The sequence below is a fragment of the Eucyclogobius newberryi genome, unplaced genomic scaffold, assembly GCF_026437365.1.
Source record: "Eucyclogobius newberryi isolate DKJ021-1_F unplaced genomic scaffold, fEucNew1.0.hap1 SCAF_3, whole genome shotgun sequence".
Taxonomy (NCBI): Eukaryota; Metazoa; Chordata; class Actinopteri; order Gobiiformes; family Gobiidae; genus Eucyclogobius; species Eucyclogobius newberryi.
The window spans coordinates 5,560,227-5,581,663 of record NW_027315945.1 but is presented as its reverse complement, the minus strand read 5'-3'; the positions used below and the strand labels follow the sequence as shown (position 1 = coordinate 5,581,663).

General features: G+C 44.9%; 1 protein-coding gene across 1 annotated transcript; it reads right to left on the bottom strand.

Moving 5' to 3' along the window:
• Nucleotides 1-1,089: 1,089 nt before the first annotated feature.
• On the bottom strand, nucleotides 1,090-21,015 carry ggctb (gamma-glutamylcyclotransferase b). Its single transcript, XM_072460664.1, has 4 exons — nucleotides 20,815-21,015; nucleotides 11,731-11,876; nucleotides 9,845-9,977; nucleotides 1,090-1,414 (listed from the first exon to the last, which is right to left on the bottom strand). The coding sequence occupies exons 1-4, from the start codon at nucleotides 20,938-20,940 to the stop codon at nucleotides 1,238-1,240; spliced, it is 582 nt and encodes a 193-aa protein (XP_072316765.1). The 5' UTR covers nucleotides 20,941-21,015; the 3' UTR covers nucleotides 1,090-1,237.
• Nucleotides 21,016-21,437: the final 422 nt, after the last annotated feature.

Sequence of the window (21,437 nt, the reverse complement as noted above, 5' to 3'; positions counted from 1 at the left end):
TACATACTTAGCAGGAAGCCTGAGGGCCAACAAAAAATAGTTGGAGGGTCGCATTTCGCCCCCGAGCCACAGTTTGGACACCCCTGTCCTAAACTGACCCTTGCTCCTCCTTAGTGGTTTTGACTTCACAGTCCACCTGCAGATTGAACCGTGTCCGTCTGTGGGAAAAGGATCTCTCCACTGTGTTTCTCCTCGAGGTTTCTACGTTCTCTAAAAGGGTTTTGTAGTTTTAGAGTCTCTAAGGACAGGAAATGTTGGGACATTTGCTAATTTTCTATGAACATTGTTAAATCTGTTTTTCACTGCTGCCTTTGAGGCATTTTGAGTGTTACAAAAATACATTTAATTTAATTGAATGTTTCCCGTGACCCCGAAAGGGAACAAGCAGTAGAAAATGGATGGATGGATTTAATTTAATTAAATGTCTGTCTGAAGCCTGTCAACATGGAGCTCAACAAGGAGCTGCACTAGGGCCAGAACTTGGCCCTAGTGCAGCTCCTTGTTGAGCTCCATGTCTGTTGGAGACATGGAGCTCCTGTAAGCTCTTTTACACTTACAGGGACTTACCTTCCTGCATGATCAGACAAAATCAGCTCACGAAATACAATCAGTTTCTAATATTTTGAGGTTGTGGCAGTAAAGCCTGCAGGCTACACTGCCACAACCTCAAAACTGATTGGATACATCTAATTGGTTGATCTATCTAGCTGTAGCGCCATGCTCTCCGCGTGACATCATTCGCCCTCTGACCTCACACATTTCCTTCTTCCCATGTTGTTGCTCCACACCGCTTACCGTGTCCAGTGTTCCGCAGGTTTACCATGGACCCGTGTTGTGTGTAACCTCTGGGATGGATTAAATTGACTGAACTATTAAAACAAGAACTGAACTGTATAATGAATGTATGAATAAATAATGTTTTTCTATAACTTAAACCCTCCCTCTGTCATTCCAGCAGGGAACCTGTGTGCCTTTATCTCATGTGCCGTTGTTGGTGATTTGTTGTTGGTTAAAGCGGGAATAAAAAACTACCACCTCAGCCTTTTCTTCTACTATCTGAAAAGAAATTTATTGCCAAAAAGTAGAGACAGAGATGATTGCAGACAGTGATGGTCCAACATTTCGAATGCAGACAAAGACCAGGGGGCTTCTGCGAGAAGGTTATAGGCAGACGCAATTTGTGTGAGGTAATCACATGTGGGCGGGCCTTCTTTGTGGGGGGGCTTGTGTGTGGCGATCATACGGGGGGCGGGGTAGTGTCATAGGGGGGCCAGGCTGTGTGCGATCCTTTCCACGCCAGTTCCAACTCCTCCATCACGCGGAGCGGACCTTCGTACATGTTGGTCTTGATGGAGCGCAGTTTGGTCTGGTACTCCTGAGGTAAACCGTTCTGCACTGCGCCCATCACGATCACCTGAGAACAGAGTACCCAAAGAGTCAGGGAGGAAAAGATGCTTTGTTAAAGAGCTAAAACGTGTTCAATACGGTTGGACTCAAAGGATATCAACTGGGATGGATACTATACATTCAATTTGGTGTAATCCCTCATTTGTCAGAGAGTGATCCATTGTAGAAAAGGTTTCAAAGGTAGTCATCTGGACAATGTTTTACAAAATGAAGACAAAGAGGAAGTCGAAACATTTTGTCCAGATTATTACCTTTGAAATATATATATAGTGCTTTTAATTGTATGCATAATGTTATGTATATTTTTTATTTTAACATTGCAGGGAAAGTAATATCCATGGTGGCCGGTGGCGGACCCTTCACAAGAACATTTCCTTCTTTTTAAATTTATTTTAAAGACACACAAAACACAAAAACTGGGGACACGACCTAAGAGCAAAAGAAAAAAGCAATAATAATGAATGAATGAAAAATAAGAATAATGGTACAATAGGATTAAACATAAATAAAGGTACAGTATACGAAGTCAAACAGAAACATCCCATCTCGCCCAAAGTTTTTAAAATTTGTCCGTTTTCAAGTCAAGTCTGACAGCCATTTCTTCCGTATGTCTAACGTCTGTTATAATGTCAGTTGATCGCCAGGGGGGCTGCCAAAATTATATTCAAAAGATATTCATTTATTGTGTCCATGGCAGAGGCTTTGAGGCTCAAGTACATAGTTCTGAAATCTAATGGGATGTAACGTCAAATACAGTCTGTATCTCCTTGTTGATTTGAGTCAGCCACAGGACTGTCCTAAAACACGTGGCAGTGGTTTGCCTCCTGCCACAGTTTCTCCTGTAGTCAGCATTTTCCTGTGAGTAATGGGCACTTTGACATTGTGTGGAACATTTTTCCAACAAAATTCCCTCCAGATAAGCAATTGTTTTGGTCCTCCACTGGGATATACAAACAACTTCCTATTCCTCGTCCATCATAACAAGATTATGAGATTATAATTTATTCAGTAGATTAGTTGTCCTGGTTAATAATGCATACAACATATAATTTAGATTTTATTCCCCTTGAAAGTTCAGATTTATAAGCCTTGAGGGGTTATAATGGTCATTATTTGTTTTTTGCCAGTATAACGTAAAACACATACTTTGAAGACGTACAACTACTGTAGGTCCCCTTCTGTTCAACCTCTACATTCTGCTGTTAGGTCGGTCATCACAATGATGCAGACGACACTCAGATCTATGTTTCACTGTCGCAGGTGAATATGGACCAGTAGATTCACTCTGTCACTGAATTCAACAGATCAGTGTGTGGAGCAGAACAACTTTCTCCAGCTGAACTCAGACAAGACTGAAATCATTGTTTTTGGCCACAGAAACAAAGAGAAAGTGTTAGCGGTCACCTCCAGAGTCTCGCTCTAAAACCTACAAACCAAATTAGAAATCTGGGGGTAATAATGGACTCAGACTTGAACTTTAATAGCCACGTCAAATCAATAACATCAGCAGCTTTTTACCATCTAAAAAACATTGCCAAAATCAAAAATATAGTGTCTAAACCAGATTTAGAGAGACTTATCCACGCGTTTGTCTCCAGTAGATTAGACTGTAACGGCCGCTCACTGGCCTCTCCAAACGAGCTGTAAAACAGCTGCAGTACATCCAGAACGCTGCTGCTCGGGTCCTGACTAGAACCAGGAAGTATGATCACATTAGTCCTGACTAGAACCAGGAAGTACCATCACATTAGTCCTGTTCTCAGGTCTCTGCACTGCCCCCTGTGGCTCAGAGTTGAGACTTTAAAGCAGCTCTGCTTGTGTACAAGTCTCTCCATGGCCTAGCACCAAAGTACATCTTGGATATGTTAGTGCCATATGAATCATCTCGGACTCTGAGGACCTCAGGGACCGGCCTCCTGCTGGTGCCAGAGTCAGGACTAAACATGGACCGGCCTCCTGCTGGTGCCAGAGTCAGGACTAAACATGGACGGCCTCCTGCTGGTGCCAGAGTCAGGACTAAACATGGACCGGCCTCCTGCTGGTGCCAGAGTCAGGACTAAACATGGACCGGCCTCCTGCTGGTGCCAGAGTCAGGACTAAACATGGACCGGCCTCCAGCTGGTGCCAGAGTCAGGACTAAACATGGACCGGCCTCCTGCTGGTGCCAGAGTCAGGACTAAACATGGACCGGCCTCCTGCTGGTGCCAAAGTCAGGACTAAACATGGACCGGCCTCCCGCTGGTGCCAGAGTCAGGACTAAACATGGACCGGCCTCCTGCTGGTGCCAGAGTCAGGACTAAACATGGACCGGCCTCCTGCTGGTGCCAGAGTCAGGACTAAACATGGGCCGGCCTCCTGCTGGTGCCAGAGTCAGGACTAAACATGGAGAATCTGCATTTCAGTTTTATGCAGCTAAAATCTGAAACATTCTTCCTGAAGATGTGAGACAGGTTCTACTCTGACAATGTTCAAATCTAAGCTAAAAACAGTTTTGTTTAGCTGTGTTTATGACTGAAAGAATTTTGTTTGCACTCTTCTCTTTTATGTCTTAAATTATTTACACGTTACCCTATTTAATTTTTAATTTAATTTTTTAATTTAAAATTTTTGACATTTTAAATACTAAAATATTTATCTGGGACTATTTTGAGGTAGTACCCGGCACCTTTAAATTTTAGCTTAAAAATAGCACCTTTTAAATGTATTAAAATTAAAAGGTCTTTCTTTAGAGAAATTCTCTACAATTCTAAAACTCATTTGAACATGTAAATAATTTTGCTGGACACAATAGCCCATTGTGCTGGTGTCCAAGCGCAGCTCATGGCAGGTGCCTGGGGACAGGGTCAGAACACACGCTGGTTGTCGGTCGGCACTAAGCCTTTTGTAAAGTCCAGGAAGAGCCTGGCCCACTGACCCACTGACCAATAGCCAGGTTTTAACACTAAAGCTTTGGTCGAGTTTTGTCTGAGACAATTAGTTTAGCTAAAGCTAAATCTAGGGCGGGGCAGACGAGACGAGGTCCGTAAAGATACAAAGCGCCACACATCAGGTGGAGGCGTCGACGAGAGAGTCGTGGTAAAAGAAACATACGCTCAGCACAGACGTGTGCAGTTTGCAGAAAGCGCGCAGATATGGGAACAAATCAATCTAAAAGTGATGTGTCCATCCCGGAGACGCCTGTCATGCTGCAATGTCAAATAAATATGGGAGGAGTGTCTGGAATGCTGCCAATGTGGTCCGATAACTTTGGATTTGGCTAGGTATTATTTGTGATTTTAATGCATTTTTACTGCTGTGAAGCACAACAACAACAACAACAACAGTTAAAAGTTTATTAAAGCAAAGGAATAACAGTGTGTTTTAGAGCTTTAACCACTCTGAGGTAAACCGTCTCCCCGGAGCTTAAAGGCTTTTTTAGACTTTTGATTGCACTTTGTATTTCAGTCATTGTTATTTCAGCTCCAATTTTTTGTGTTGTTGTTCAGCCATGGCAGGTAACTTGAAAAAAATATTGTATTTATTTTTCTTTGTTTTCTGATATTTTAGAGAAAAAGTTTTTGTAAACAGATTAAAATACTAATTGTATTTGTTCGTGTTTGTTATTCTGCCTAGCTCGTATTTAAAAAAATGTTCTCTCCGCCTGTTGTTTTCTAAGCTTCCAGGCTAATCATTTTGTGAGTTTTGAACCGCTTTCATTCTATCTTTCTTTGGTGAAGAGCTTTTTTTAAATTACCGTTTTTTCCTGTGAGGCCAATTCCCTGTAGCTATTGCTGATCTTTGTTTTTGGCATATTTAGCCTCCAGCAGCTTCAGTTTGTTCTGCAAATTGTTCTGTAAACTATTTGTAAAAAGCCTTTGTTTCTTTTTGGCCGAGGCGACAGCAATGACCCTGCCCCTCAAAACTGCCTTTGCTGCGTCCCAGAGGACGAGTGGAAAGACTTCACCATTGTCATTTTCCACTATGTACGTCACAATGACCTTTGTCATCATTTTTACAAATTGTTTTGTCACTGAGTAGACTAGCATTAAATCTCCAGCATTATCACTTAAATTTATTGCACGTATGTCTGCGTCTGTAACTTTAGACCTTTCTTTGTTGAAAATAAAAAAAAATGTCTTTTCTAGTAAAGATCTCATATTGGTTGGAAAAATGTGTATATTGGTGGATATTGATCAGCTCTACATCATGTACTAATTTAAGAAATGTATTATTTATAGATTTAACAGTACTTGAGACATTTAATGTCGGCTGAACACGGAAGTTCCAGTTTCCGCCACAGACAAGGGTTCCTCAGAGTGGTTTGCAATCAGATCCACAACTTCAGTATAGAAAATGAGAGCGCCTCCTGGTGGAGCAAATACTTATTTATCAAAGTAAACACAGTTCCATTAATAGTTCCTTTGAGTACAAATCTGCCATCTTTATCTTTGTGTCAGAAACTCAAAGGCTAATCCACTTTAGTTCAATAAGGCCACACGCCTCTTATGTTTGCCCCTGTATGAAGAATAGTAAAGTCTATCACATCCAAATTTGGTCATTTTTTGATAAAAATTGATTAAAACTCATCTTTGTCAGTATCTTTGGACTGATTAACTGGACCCAATATGACATTAACATTAAAAGATGCTATTGGTAACTTTTCAGATGCCATGGTGTTAAACTTGTTGAAATCATTCTTGTACCAAAGCACATTTTACAACAAAACAATGTAAGAAAAGCTATGCTCCCAGTCCACAAACATATACAGGGGTTTTGTTTAGTTGCAGAACACCAAAGCAATTTTTTGATGAGGGAACACTTAGAACAGGGTTAAAAGAGAGAAAAAGTTCATTTTGCAGACCTTTAATGTTATACAGTGAAACATTCCAGAAAAAGAGGACATTACATTGTGCACCTTCAATACTATCTGATATTTGCCACAACAGTTAAACAGTATTGACAGAAACACAATCTTATATCCACATTGAATCCTGCTCATGTTAAGACCTCTTAGTCCTCAGTGTGTGTGTTTTGAATGCACTTTGCCTGACATGTGCCTGCTGCTGATTACATGGCACAAACAACACTGAATGTATATTGTGTATTCTGTGTATTGGAGCAGAATAGTCCACGTCCAAACCATAACAAAGCAACAAAAGCCACAGACAAAGCTTGTGTGTGGAGCTACACATGCAAAAGAACATCCTGGAACAGCCTGGTGGAGCTGTGGAGGTCAAGCCACCCACTGGTCCAGATGTGTCCGGAGACCCAACAGTTTCAATTTGATCATTGTTTCAGGGTGCAGGGGCCTACATAATTTGCCGCATATCCTACCTTCTCTCATCCCGAATAAAGGCTACAGGCCAAAAAATCCTTTAAGAGGATTAGTATTTGCAAATATTTAGTGTTACAGCTACAGAAAGACAGTTTTGTGGTTCCCATTTACTTTACTTGTGAAAATGTCTTTTTTAGAACAATTAATAAACAATGTGGATACAAGCTGTCTTCTTCCTTCCATCTATCCATCCTTCCTGAAGTAGAAAGAGTTGTTTGTTTCAACAGAAACTCCCCCTTGTATCTACCGAGCCTATTCAGAATTTTAATGGCCTATTAGAATCCTCTTTGTCTTTGTGAGACCCTGGCTCAACCACCCTGAGTACCTGATTAGCATCTAAATGTCCTGTACCTGGTCCTCTACCTTTCCAGGGGTTCAGTATACCCAAGAGGATTCTAATAGCCCATTAAAATTCTGAATAGGCTAGCTCGGTAGATACAAGGGGGGAGTTTCTGTTGAAACAAACAACTCTTTCTACTTCAGGAAGGCTCCTCCCAATGGGCGGGTCTTACCACAGAACAGTATTAATATCGGAGTTCTCGATCTAAATTCTTTTATTGACAATGACTCTTGGATGAGAGTCGAAACGTCTATTTTTTCAAACTGAGTCCAGATGACTACAACTGAAGCTTTTTCTACTATTTTGTGATGGCGTTATACCAGTGTTTGGCCCGGACAGCGGAGCCACACGCTCTCAGCATCAGGACCCTGGAAGTGTCACCTCCGGGTGGGACAAAGTGGACATACAAATAACCAGTGGCCTCATTAATAAAAGACTACGTCAATTTGTACTTGAAAGAGTGCATAAGCTCGACCGCAAAGAAAAAAGGACAATTCATAAAAACCTTCACAGCACAATTCCTCTTCCTAAATCCCACCCACCCAAGCCCCCAGCAGCCAAGATGGCCGCCCATTCAAGCCAATGAGAGCTGCTCAGTAGCGCATGTCGCCAGTTAGCTTTGGACACTGCAGCCCAGAAGTGACGTAGGTCTGCGTCCGGTTTGCGTACCATGTGATCGCACTGACCAATCAGAGAGAGTTACTAGAGCAGCGCAGAGCACAGTGTGAGATAAAGCCAAATATTAAACAACTGGTTTTAAGAAACGTTTTCACTGACAATGGAAATAATTCTGGTCCTTATTAAGTACATGGAATGTTTGATCTAACAGTGATTTCTTAAATTACGGATTTTTAATCATATCATTCTACAACATGTCAAATGTATTCAGATGACATGTTTATCTACATGCAAAACATGCTAAAGTCATGATTAAGTCCGTATAAAGGTTTCTTGTCTGTGTAATACAGATAACACACTGATGGACACGAAACGTAACATCGATTAGTTTATACTTGGCAAAACATTCCATTTCCATAGCATTTATTACGTGATTTAGTTTTTCAGTCAGAAACATTTCAAGACATCGCTTCTAAGTAATAGATCCACGGCCCTCAGGGGCCCTCAGTTCTGTGGTGGTCATTAGTTCCATGATTTGTTCAGTTATTAAACTCATCGATTCATAGTTTTACGCCTGTAGCTCAGTCGTGGCATTTGGGCTCATCCACGGCATCTTGGCCCATTCACTTCACCTACACGCGCTCTGATTGGTCTAGACGGTCACGAGCTGGGCTGGAGCGGAGCGCTAGAGCGTAGCCGAAGCTAACAGCTTAAAATGCGTTTTAAAGACAACTGAAGAATCTTAAAATTAGAAAAAGTCCATGACTCATAAATAGGTAAGAATTGCCGCTATATGAAAGCTCTAGGTGCTCTAGGTGCTCTTTCAGCCGAACACGAGCAGTTTTTCGTTACATTGCGCTCTAAGGAAAAAAAGCTTTCTGGACGCACGATTTCTTTGGCTGCAGTACCGATGGAGCCCGCCCCTGAGCCCGCCAATGAGCCCGCCCCTGAGCCCGCCAATGAGCCCGCCCCTGAGCCCGCCCCTGAGCCCGCCAATGAGCCCGCCCCTGAGACCGCCAATGAGCCCGCCCCTGAGCCCGCCAATGAGCCCGCCCCTGAGCCCGCCAATGAGCCCGCCAATGAGCCCGCCCCTGAGCCCGCCAATGAGCCCGCCCCTGAGCCCGCCCCTGAGCCCGCCAATGAGCCCGCCCCTGAGCCCGCCAATGAGCCCGCCCCTGAGCCCGCCAATGAGCCCGCCAATGAGCCCGCCCCTGAGCCCGCCAATGAGCCCGCCAATGAGCCCGCCCCTGAGCCCGCCAATGAGCCCGCCCTTGAGCCCGCCCCTGAGCCTGCCAATGAGCCCGCCCCTGAGCCAGAGTCCAGATGACTACAACTGAATCTTTTTCTATAACGGAACACTCCTGGACGGATGAGGGATTACACAACATGTTTCATGTGGACATTAGCCTGGACAAAATGCCTAGACATTATGAGTTATTAAAAGCTCTTTCTATGAATGCTGCCCTGTTCCTCAGCTCAGTTTGAAACTATTGGCAGTTTAGAATGTCTAATTAATACAATTTTTAAAGTTACGTGTAAAACCAGAAGGAGCTCATTTATGCTCCAGGACAAGCTCTGGCTCAGGATTTAAGGTACAGTAAAAATACATTGTTATCATACCTCATAACAACATTAGGGATAAACATCACAGGGAATCAGTGAGCTCCTCAAACTGGGACCTTACACTCCCAAGAGCATGCTCCTAACTCTGATGTGTTTTTGAAAAATATATGTATTTTGCAAACAAAGGCGTGTTATATTGCTGGTGTTATTACTTCACAATGATACGATATGAATCCCGACACAGCAAACTTGACAATGCGCGTCCTGATTCATGGAAAACCCTCAAAACCGGTGTTAAAATTGATTTGATTGGTTGAGTTGAATGCATAAGAATTTCATGATCACACTGTCCTCTCAGAACACAACTGTCCTACGATTGAGTCACATTTTCAGCTCCTCAGATTCAGCAGTCTGAAGGTTCAGAAATGTAGACCTCAGACATTTCTAATGACTTGATGTCGTTTAAGCATATCATCTGTATCGATACACTTATTGCCAAGAAGTCCATCACGATATATCACAATATCGATATATTGAGCACAGCCCTAGTGTGTATGTGGGCTGGTGGTTTCCATCAGAAGTTCAGGTGAAGTGACACTTACCTTGAGATACTGTGGAGATGGTGGGGCGTACACACAACTGTTCATCATGTAAGTGCGGCAGCTGAGGTCCTCTCCTTTGGTCCTCACCGACAGCTCCACTGGGCTGTAGGCTCCCAGTGTCACGTTCTCCTGTCTGGAACAAAAGCCTCAGGTGAAGAAGTCTCAACAGAAGCCATGTTTCCACCTTTCATGATCTCCTGGTCCAGTTCACTTTAGGCATATGGCTCACAGCACGTGTAATTAAACAAAAGCTGGCCCGTTTTGGATGCGTTTTTTTTTCTGTTTCCAGTATTAGAAATGAATGAAAAGGGCTCCACTGTCCACAAAGGACGCATGTAGGGTCCCGCACGTCATTTTTTTTTTACGCCTGACGGGAGTTAGAATTTCCCAGTCAATATACTGTACATAGAAAGCATGTGTTTGTTGTGTCGTTTGTAGAGCTCAGGTTCAGAAAGACTGTCAAACTTTACTGACGGTAAATACAAGCTTATTCATGTGTTCATTTTCACTCTATATATAAGTCTATATGTGAGGTTTTCCCACAGAGAAACACTGAGATGCCGTTATACACAGGGCGTTACCGCGATTCTGGAGACATTTTCTGTCTCGCAGCGGCATTGTTTCAACATGTGGTGGCCTAGTGGTTAGAGACACTGATCGGGGTTGAGGAAATCCTGAGTTCGACTCCCGCTCTGACCCGACCTAAAAATGTTTGGGGTTTAAACTTTTTAAACTTATAGATTGCAGAGTCTAGTTTGTTTTGGGATTAGTCAACTTCACTCTTGCTAATACAGAGCCATGGCATAAACTTGTTTTAACCAGAGGAAGTAGAGGTCAGGGGGTTAAGGGTTAGGGCTTAGGGTTACGGTTAGAGGTTACGGTTAGAGGTTAGGGGTTAGGGTTACGGTTAGGGGTTAGAGGTTAGAGGTTAGAGGTTAGAGGTTAGAGGTTAGGGGTTAGGGGTTAGGGTTAGGGTTAGGGGTTAGGGTTACGGTTAGGGGGTTACGGGTTACAGTTAGGGGTTAAGGGTTAGGGGGTTAGGGTTAGAGGTTAGGGGGTTAGTGTTAGTGGGTTATTATTATTATTTTTTGCATTTCAATAACAAATGACCATGATAATGATCAATAACAATGTTAGTGTCTCTAACCGCTGGGCCAACACCTCAGACGATTTTTCGCCGAGACAGGAAGTCTAGTTTCTGGTCTGCAGAATCGCGGTAACGCCCTGTGTATAACCGCACGGGAAACACAGGGCGAGTCCCGAGCTGACGCCGCCTCCAGCACACAGACTCCGCCTCCAGCACACAGACTCCGCCTCCAGCACACAGACTCCGCCACCAGCACACAGACTCCGCCTCCAGCACACAGACTCCGCCTCCAGCACACAGACTCCGCCTCCAGCACACAGACTCCGCCACCAGCACACAGACTCCGCCTCCAGCGCACAGACGTTCTGCTCGTGTGGTCGTCCTCATGTTCACGCACGGCTGTGGTTACGCAAGCTTACGCACATAAATGCTGTGGCGTGCAGTGTGTTTAGGCCCTTAGTGTGCAGTTCTCTTAATGAGGGTGTCTACATGCTCAGGTCCTGGCAGCGTCTAGAGCTCTGCTATGAATACAAATGACATCACCCATACATAACCAAATACTACTATGAGGCCGAGCTCAACATTTCACCAAAAGATGTTTGTGTGGCTAAAGCTAGCGTGAACAGGAAACTACTTCTCAGATTTGATTTCACATCCCTGCAAAGCCTCTATGGAACATTGTGACCTCTCTTTATGTAAAGCATTGAGGGAATGAGACCAGACTCACTCTTGGGAAACAGTGTGCATTTTGGATCCCAGGAAATGTGGGCTTAACATAAAGCAAACCAAACCGCCTCACCTGTCCAGGGACTCCAGGTCTGCCATGCTCAGCCTCCACACCACTCCCCACACCTCGTCCCGCAGGCTGTGCTCAATGGTGGCCACTCCCCCGTGCCAGCGCTCACTGGCCAGGCCCTTGTGGTTCCCAAACACCAGCCTGTAGCCCTGCACAACACACACAGGTAGCTGAGGACCGAGAGGGTGCATGCCGACAGAGGAAAAGCAGGGTCGACCCCCGTACGGATGTTTGCTTGTTTCATCAGATGTTGAATTGCACTGTAAATACTGACATTTTTTCTATTTTTGAATTTCAGTCGCTGAATTTTGCAGTGTACATATTAATTGTTACCACGGTGCATAAGGGCTATTCCAAAATATATATATATGCAAAACAAAAAAAGTAATCCTAACATTAAAGTTGTAATTCAAATTTAGAAAAAAAGTAAATTTTATGAGAGTAAACTCATAATTGTATGAGAATAAACTCATAATTTTACAAGCCAGTGCTCCTGACCCTGCACTGCGGCAGGCCTTGTTTATGTTCTACAGAATGAAGGATCAGGGACTAAACCCAGTCTAAGATCTGTGCATTGGACTAACATGTAAACATTTGGAGACAAGCAGTGTAGTTAGAGGATGCTCTCGGTCTTGAAAGCAAGGTAAAAACTTCATTTGTGTTTGCTTTTGGCAAATCAGAGCTGACTCACAGTTGGGATAAGTGTGTAAAATGACATAGCCCGGAGTTGGGTGCACATGTGTGGGTCTTGCATAAATGTAAGACTTTTTTTCTGGCTTTGACTTTAATCTAATTATGTTGATATGTTATGACTTTATTCTAATTGTGCCCTCATATATATATATATATATATATATATATATATATATATATATTTTAATGGCTCTTATATGCCATCAAATATTGTTCTTTCTCTGTTTAAAAATGAAAAAGGTAAAAATGTAAAGCGCTCAAATTTATCAATTTAAATTCAGTGTAAAATTCACTGTAATTTAGCAAAGCAAGTGACTGAATATTAGCATCTTGAATCTTTGCTGTGTTTACTGTGAATTTTTGAATGTTTTTTTAGAATAAAAAATCCAGGTATAGAAATTCACCAACATTTCAAATTCAAACCTTCACATTCTATAACAATTACCTTCTATTCCCCAGCCCCCAAAAATGTAAAAACAGACAACATATTAGAAACAATACAATCAATGAATCAGTGCAAGCAACCTCATCCACATCAATAATACAACTGGTAAACGACAGTGAAGAGACATGTGCTTTAAAAAAACCCTGGACAATGGTCTCTTTTACGTCGTGTGAGGTAGACCCAGTGAGGACAAAGCTGAGTTTAATAGCCCTGAAATCAGCAACAAAGTGGGTTTAAATAAATCAGATTTAGAGGACCGGTTTCACGAAGAGGGTTCAGTCTAACTAAGTTGCTGGTACCAGTGTCTCCAAAACTAACCTGGCCTTAAACAGGTTTTCTTGGTTGTTTACAGAATCCACAATGTGACGATTATATTCTACTTTGCCATGGAATAACTAAAATGTAAATTTACAAATGTTTGACCAGATCATTTCTATGCATAACTTGACCCTTGTACTCATTGTATTACAGCAAAAAATCTGAATTTTTCACTGATAGTGACTGTATTTTTGCAAAGCCAACAAGTTCCTGTTGTCTTACTGTTGTTGTCCACTTCCTGCTCCATTCGTTCCTTATGGGGAATTAGTCTTGCTAAATAAATCAATAATTAATGAAGACAAAGCGGAGCGTGAGTTCCAGACGGAACAGGCAGCATGTTCAGACATTTACGAATACTTCATCTGGAGACTTCTATATGTTTATACATGTAAGTGCTTTTGTCCCTAAGATAATGCTAACATACAATAAATGTAATGTATAATATATATAATGTAACAGCACAACCTGAATTAACCTGATTACAAAAACACTCCACTTTATATTCTATGTACTGTTATCAAGTTTGTCTGTTTTATACTTAAGTGAACGTATGTTAGCCTTTAGCTTTGAGACAAAAACACTTTTATAAACACGTAGGTTTCCTTTTATGTAAGAGTCAAACATGCTGCCATTGATTATCCATCGGTAGCTCACGCTCTGATGTCACAGAGTTTTATATGTGCAAAACTCTGCTAATTCCCACAGAGAATGAATGGAACAAAAAGTGAAGATTTGAACGGCAACCGGAGTTAGGCCCTATCGTGAATAGGGCCTACTGTTGGTGTTGAAGGAAGAAGAAAGACATTTTCCAAGATGGAGGTGGAAACACTATAGAGGCCGCAAACCTTTATCCTATGAAAATAATGGTCCACGCAAGCTCCAGAGTTTGCGTGGACGTTCGCACATTTTCAAGTATTTTTTTTACAGATCACACATTTTGTTACCACGTTCCAAATGATTATGCAACTTGTGTCATTAAGGTCATTTTTGTTTGTTTCCCAGTGAAACTCATGGATTGTATTCTTTGGGCCCTTTGGGTCAGTGAAATCAATCTTAGACACTTGTGCCCATTAGTTTGCCAGTTAAGTCATATTAAAAGGAAAAACTACTGAAGAAAGATGTTATTAAGCAGACCACCATTTTCAAGCAATATGGGACAGAAAAAGGATGAAATAGTTCGACAAGATGCCTTGGACAGGCTATAAAAATCATTAGATATTTCATGAAAACCTAAGCGTAGTTTTCTGAAAGACAAATACATTAGATTATGAGAGCAGCTGCTAAAATGCCATTACAAAGCAGCAAACAGGTATTTGAAGCTGCTGGTGCCTCTGGAGTCTCACATCAACGTTCTGCATAACCCCTCTATACGGTCGCCCTTAATCAATGCTCACAAGCAGAAACGCTCCAGTGAGCCCAGAAATACATGAAAACTCATTTTTAAACAGTCTTGTTCACTAATAAGTGCCGTGCAACCCTGGACGGTCCAGATGGATGGTCAGCCACCATGTCCCGACCAGGCTGCGACTTCAGTAAGGAGATGGTGGAGACATGTTTTGAGTTTCATGTAGAGAGAGCTGGTTGGCCACTTTAAGGTCTCTGGAAATGTGAAAATGACCTCTGTAAAATATGTGACCACTTTCTTCCATGGTACAAAAAGACGAACCATGCTTTCCGTGACAAAATCATCCTCATGCATAAAAGAAGAGAAACTCATAGTGTGGCTCCCATCCTCCCCTGACTTCAATCCTATTGAGAACCTTTGGAGCATCCTCAGGTGAAAGATCTATGAGGGCGGGAGGCAGTTCACGTCCAAAAAGCAGCTTTGGGAGGCTATTCTCCCACAATACTGTTATCATTGGGAGTTTTTTTCAACATCATTTGAATTGTACTCTAAAGGTTGATGACTCATTTATATTTTCTATTTGGAAAAATCTGAGAAAAATATAATTAGCTCAATAGTTTGGAACGCAGTGTAAATGAGGACCCTGAACTTCTGTCTTCTTGAAGAATCAACCCGTCCATGTTAAAGTTGATGTACTGTTTTTCACAGTACAGTATTGTCTAACAAGCGGAGATAGAATCGACTCCAGGAAGAATAGTTTTCACAGCTAATGGAGATCAAAATAAATACAAATAGGTAACAGCATGACGACCTCAACACGGGGACGATGGGATTATCGGCGAGAGCAGGCAGCTGAAGCCGAGGGGCGGGGAAACAGCCTGGAATCTTCTGAAATCAAGGAAAAGATGGAGCTCATATTTTTGGGCGCTGAACATATCAAAATAAAAGGCAGTGAATGCTCCTGTCTTCCTCACACACCACGGACTGACACGCACATCACCAGAGCAGAAAACAATGAGCTCACAATAAAGTAAAGCTTGGCCTTGATCCAAGATTAAAATGACTTTTAGCACAACAAGATCATATATTACTTACACTGTCTATACTGTACAACATTCTGGACCAACAGTGATGATATGAAAGTCGAGAGATGAGATGAGAAAGGGGGAGGAATGGGGCAGAACTGCAGGACGTTACGTTTCGATCAAAACAGATCAGCTGTCTGTGCGCTGTCTGCACAGCATCACTTTCTTTTCAGTGGCTGCACTGCCTTAGGCCGCCCTGATCTCACCATATTACAGGGGCGAAGCAAAGGTGTCTTACACTCCTACACCGCCTACACCGCCTACACCGCCTACACCGCCTGCACCGCCTACACCGCCTCTGCACCGCCTACACACCACCTGCACCGCCAGTACCGCCTACACCACCTCTGCACCTCCTACAGCGCCTGCACTGCCTACGCCGCCTGCGCCACCTCTGCACCTCCTACGCCGCCTGCACCACCTGCACCACCTGTGCACCTCCTACAGCGCCTGCACCGCCTACGCCGCCTGCGCCGCCTCTGCACCGCCAGTACCGCCTACACCTCCTGCACCGCCTCTGCACCGCCTACACCACCTACACCGCCTACAGTGCCTGCACCGCCTACACCGCCTCTCCACTGCCTGCACCACCTACACCGCCTACAGTGCCTGCACCGCCTCTGCACCGCCTCTGCACCGCTTCTGCACCGCCTCTGCACCGCCTACACCACCTGCACCGCTTACACCGCCTACACACCACCTACACCGCCTCTGCACCGTCTACACCGCCTGCACCGCCAGTACCGCCTACACACCACCTACACCGCCTCTGCACCGCCTACACCGCCTCTGCACCGGCTGCACCGCCTACGCCGCCTGCACCGCCTACACCACCTCTGCACCACCTACACCGCCTGCACCGCCTGTGCACCTCCTACAGCGCCTGCACCGCCTACGCCGCCTGCGCCGCCTCTGCACCACCTACACCGCCTCTGCACCGCCTACAGCGCCTGCACCGCCAGTACCGCCTGCACCGCCAGTACCACCTACACCACCTCTGCACCGCCTACACACCACCTACACCGCCTCTGCACCGCCTACACCGCCTCTGCACCGGCTGCACCGCCTACGCCGCCTGCACCGCCTACACCACCTACAGCGCCTGCACCGCCTACGCCGCCTACGCCGCCTGCGCCGCCTCTGCACCACCTACACCGCCTCTGCACCACCTACACCGCCTCTGCACCGCCTACACCGCCTCTCCACCGCCTGCACCACCTACACCGCCTACAGTGCCTGCACCGCCTACACCGCCTACAGTGCCTGCACCGCCTACACCGCCTCTGCACCGCCTACACCGCCTCTCCACCGCCTGCACCGCCTACACCGCCTACAGTGCCTGCACCACCTACACCGCCTACAGTGCCTGCACCGCCTACACCGCCTGCACCGCCTCTCCACCGCCTGCACCACCTATACCGCCTACAGTGCCTGCACCGCCTACACCGCCTGCACCGCCTCTGCACCGCCTACACCGCCTCTGCACCGCCAGTACCGCCTACACCGCCTGCACCACCTACACCGCCTACAGTGCCTACACCGCCAGTACCGCCTACACCGCCTCTAAGCCTCTCCACCGCCTACACCGCCTGCACCGCCTCTCCACCGCCTGCACCACCTACACCGCCTACACCGCCTGCACCGCCTCTCCACCGCCTGCACCACCTACACCGCCTACAGTGCCTGCACCGCCTACACCGCCTGCACCGCCTCTGCACCGCCTACACCGCCTCTGCACCGCCAGTACCGCCTACACCGCCTGCACCACCTACACCGCCTACAGTGCCTACACCGCCAGTACCGCCTACACCGCCTCTAAGCCTCTCCACCGCCTACACCGCCTGCACCGCCTCTCCACCGCCTGCACCACCTACACCGCCTACACCGCCTGCACCGCCTCTCCACCGCCTGCACCACCTACACCGCCTACAGTGCCTGCACCGCCTACACCGCCTCTGCACCGCCTACACCGCCTCTCCACCGCCTGCACCGTCTACACCGCCTACAGTGCCTGCACCACCTACACCGCCTACAGTGCCTGCACCGCCTACACCGCCTGCACCGCCTCTCCACCGCCTGCACCACCTATACCGCCTACAGTGCCTGCACCGCCTACACCGCCTGCACCGCCTCTGCACCGCCTACACCGCCTCTGCACCGCCTACACCGCCTCTGCACCGCCAGTACCGCCTACACCGCCTGCACCACCTACACCGCCTACAGTGCCTACACCGCCAGTACCGCCTACACCGCCTCTAAGCCTCTCCACCGCCTACACCGCCTGCACCGCCTCTCCACCGCCTGCACCACCTACACCGCCTACAGTGCCTGCACCGCCTACACCGCCAGTACCGCCTACACGCCTCTCCACCGCCTACACCGCCTCTGCACCGCCTGCACCGCCTTAGTCTGCTTAAACAAGCCACCGATTGGCCAGTTTGACTTAATAAACAGTGTTGGGTAATGTACCTTAAATGATTTGTTATAAGAATCCTGTGTTCAAGTACTCTTGCGTTACCAATAATTAACATTATTGTATAACTTATATTTTTCTTTTGTGTTTCTGAACACAGTAACATAATCATTAGAATATCAAATAAACAAGCCAAGTAAATGTGTTTGACTGAGCTTTATCTGTTTCTTTACATAACCTGTGTTGCAACACTGGAATGATGGTTTTCTTACCATATCTTCTCTTTTATGTTGACAGAATACAACACAATACAAAGCCACACAATAAGCATGTGTCGGCCTCAAGCAATGAAAAACATCACTACAACAGAATGAGTGCATTAGCAAAGGCACCGGCGCTCAACAACAAAACACTCTTATTTTAGGCCTGTAGTTTATTTAAATCCTACATTTACTCCTCAGGTACAAAATAGTGGTTATAACGAAGGAGAAGGAGTTTTTCAAAACTTTGGCGAGGACAAGACTCACTGCTGCCGTGGCTCTCGCTCTTTACTCTGCAGCTGGGAAACAAATCTGGTTCTGGGTCTGGGATTGCGGTGAGGAGATGAGGACTAACCAAAACTAATGCATTACTGATTTGAAAAAGTAACTAATACTAGATTACATGGGTGTACAAAACAAAGTAATTTTAGAACTTTAACGCATTACTGTCATGGTCACCGTCTGTCTGGTGATGTATAGTTTGTCTAGTTTTACTCAGGGTGTTTCAGTCTCTGCTCCCCTTCGTTTTCCCCCCTCCCTTCTTGTTCTCCTCCCTGGTTACCGCCCCTTTGTCTCTCAGGCTCCTCCCCATGGGCCCCTCACACCTGTGAGTGGGTTCACAGCTGTATCTGATTGTTAATTACTGGGTGAAGTATATAAGTGTGTGTGTTTCTTTGCTCTTAGCGAGATTGTCTGTTATTGCCCTTAGCCGCAGCATTCGAGTGGGTTTTCCTGAGCCTCTGTTTTGACTTTTTCACTCTGATTCCTGCCTGACCGTCGTTATTCCTGTTTGCTGTTACTGACTCTGGACCGCCTTGAGTTTCGCCTTCTGCCTGATCCCCTGTTAACGCTGTCTACCTGTGTACTGAACCTGGAACGGACCTGACCACGCCTCTCGTCTGCCCCCGACACCACGGTTGGTGGCGTTGCTCACCGCTGGAAAGATCTTTGATTTTCGTTACTCTTGACCAAGAGTTTTGTAGTTTTCTGTTCCTTATCATTAAAGACTTTTTATTCATCGCCTGTTTCCAGCCCTATAAATTGGCTCCGTTCTGCCGTTCGTGACAACCAGCTAATGCGTTACCCCCAACTCTGTTAAGGCCTGACAAGCGTTTCATGATTTGACTTGTATTTATTTCTACTTTTACATTTATCTTATTACATTTTCAAAATTGTTGGGAAATGCAAACATTAGATTAATAGAGCAAATACAACACTCATCAAACATTTAAAACGTATGTAGGCTACAATAAAATTGTGGTATAAAGAGTAATTACATTTTTGGCTTCAAACTAAATGTTTATAAATGTGTTAAACTTTCTGCTCTAAGCACTTCTTTAATCTGTCCAAAGCACAGTTTAGGGTCATATAACATTGTGTCCCTGTGGTTTACAGTTGCCAGGGTGAATTGGGTCATTATAAGTGAGCTTCACTGTCTCCACGTTCTCTAACTCTAGAGTCGAACTGCTACACCGCCTACAGTGCCTGCACCGCCAGAGTTAAACCCAGGGTTTATTGAATGTGCTTTGAAAAATAGGCCAAGGACAGTGGCTCCAAAGTAGGGGCCCCTAAGCAAGAGCAGGGGGTCGCAAGATGATTTCAAGATTACATTTATAAAATCTTTTTTTTTTAAATGTTTTGTGATATTAGGTTGGATAACACAATAAAACAAGTTTGGGCCAAGGCGGTTGGAGAGTGAGGTTTATCTGGCAGGGACAGGATCTGGCAGGGACAGGATCTGGCAGGGACACAGCTGCAGGCCGTTGCCCACAACAGGCCAAGCCTCAGTGTAGGGGTGCTTTCTGTAGAATGACGCTTTTAAAACGTTATATAACTGAGAACAGCCTGTATTTCAGTCAGCACTGAGTTGGTTATGGTGAAACAGACCTGTAAAAAGGCTTCTGGATTTGTACCTTTTGATGTTGCAAATCTTGAACGATGTTAGAAAAAGGTTAAAAGAAACGCTCCATTTTGCATCGTGCGTCCTTTTAATCTTTTCAAACAAAAAGCTTTTGTTAAAGCTTTGCAAACAATGGGAAGACTGGCCAAAACATTTACTCGTTTAAGAGTATTATCATTTCAAGTAAAAGTATTATAAAACTATTCTAAAAGTACAATTTATTAAAAAGTTACTCAATTAAATGTCTCTGAGTAAATGTAACTACCACCAACCGCAAATGTTATAGAATTATTTGAATGAAACACAAATACTTTCCTTAGGATGGACTATGAAACTAGAAATATTGTGAAATATGGGACCTTTATGTAGATTTCTTTGGTGATACTTTTCTATTGTAAGTAGTTTTTGCCTTTCTATCTATACTTTTATAGTAATACAATTTTGAGTACATTTCCCACCATTTGTATGGTAGTTCTAACCAAAGGGAGGTGAGAGAACCTGGATTAAAATGCTGCAAATATTTCAACACGTACCCCCATTTGAGAACCACAGGCCTCGACCTAAAACTGAATCTAAACAAGTCAGCTTTGCGTTCTGAATTCTTTGAGTGTTTTCGGTTGTGCAGTACCTGGAGGCGAGCCACACAGTGCACAGTGGCAGATGGGTTCTTCAGCTGCAGCCGCTCCTTCAGCAGGTTACTGCCATAGGCAAAGTACAGGAAAGTGCTAGTGTCCATGCTGATGGTAGGGCCCATGCACTGTGAGAGTGAAGCAGGGGCCCGGAGGGATCAAACACAGCTCACCATTCACATGCAAATGGCCTATGCTCTGGTCAGCTGGCCTGCCTTTGTCCAAACATATAGGAAAGAGAAAAGAGAGGAGGAGAGACCATTTACATGTTCTGAGTCTGGACTAAGCTTCTGACTCAGAGATAACAAAAGTGTCTCTACTGTCTCATGTGAACCACACCACTCGATTTGAGGACGCCAAAGTGGGCGTTGGGAGGTCTTGCTTCCAAATCGGTCTGGCTCACCTTTGACTCCTGGAACGCTTTAGAGCGAGAACATTGGACAAGACGGCAAAAAGCTGATACAAACAGAAAATAATCTAACTTGACCTTGTGATAAATCGTATTAAACCGTATTTCCACTGATGCTAACTTAAGTCTATCCCACATGCTTGGCAAAACAAAGCTCCCAAAGCATGTTAGCATCAGCTGTGTCCAGTTTATCCACGCGTGCGTCAAGTCCCA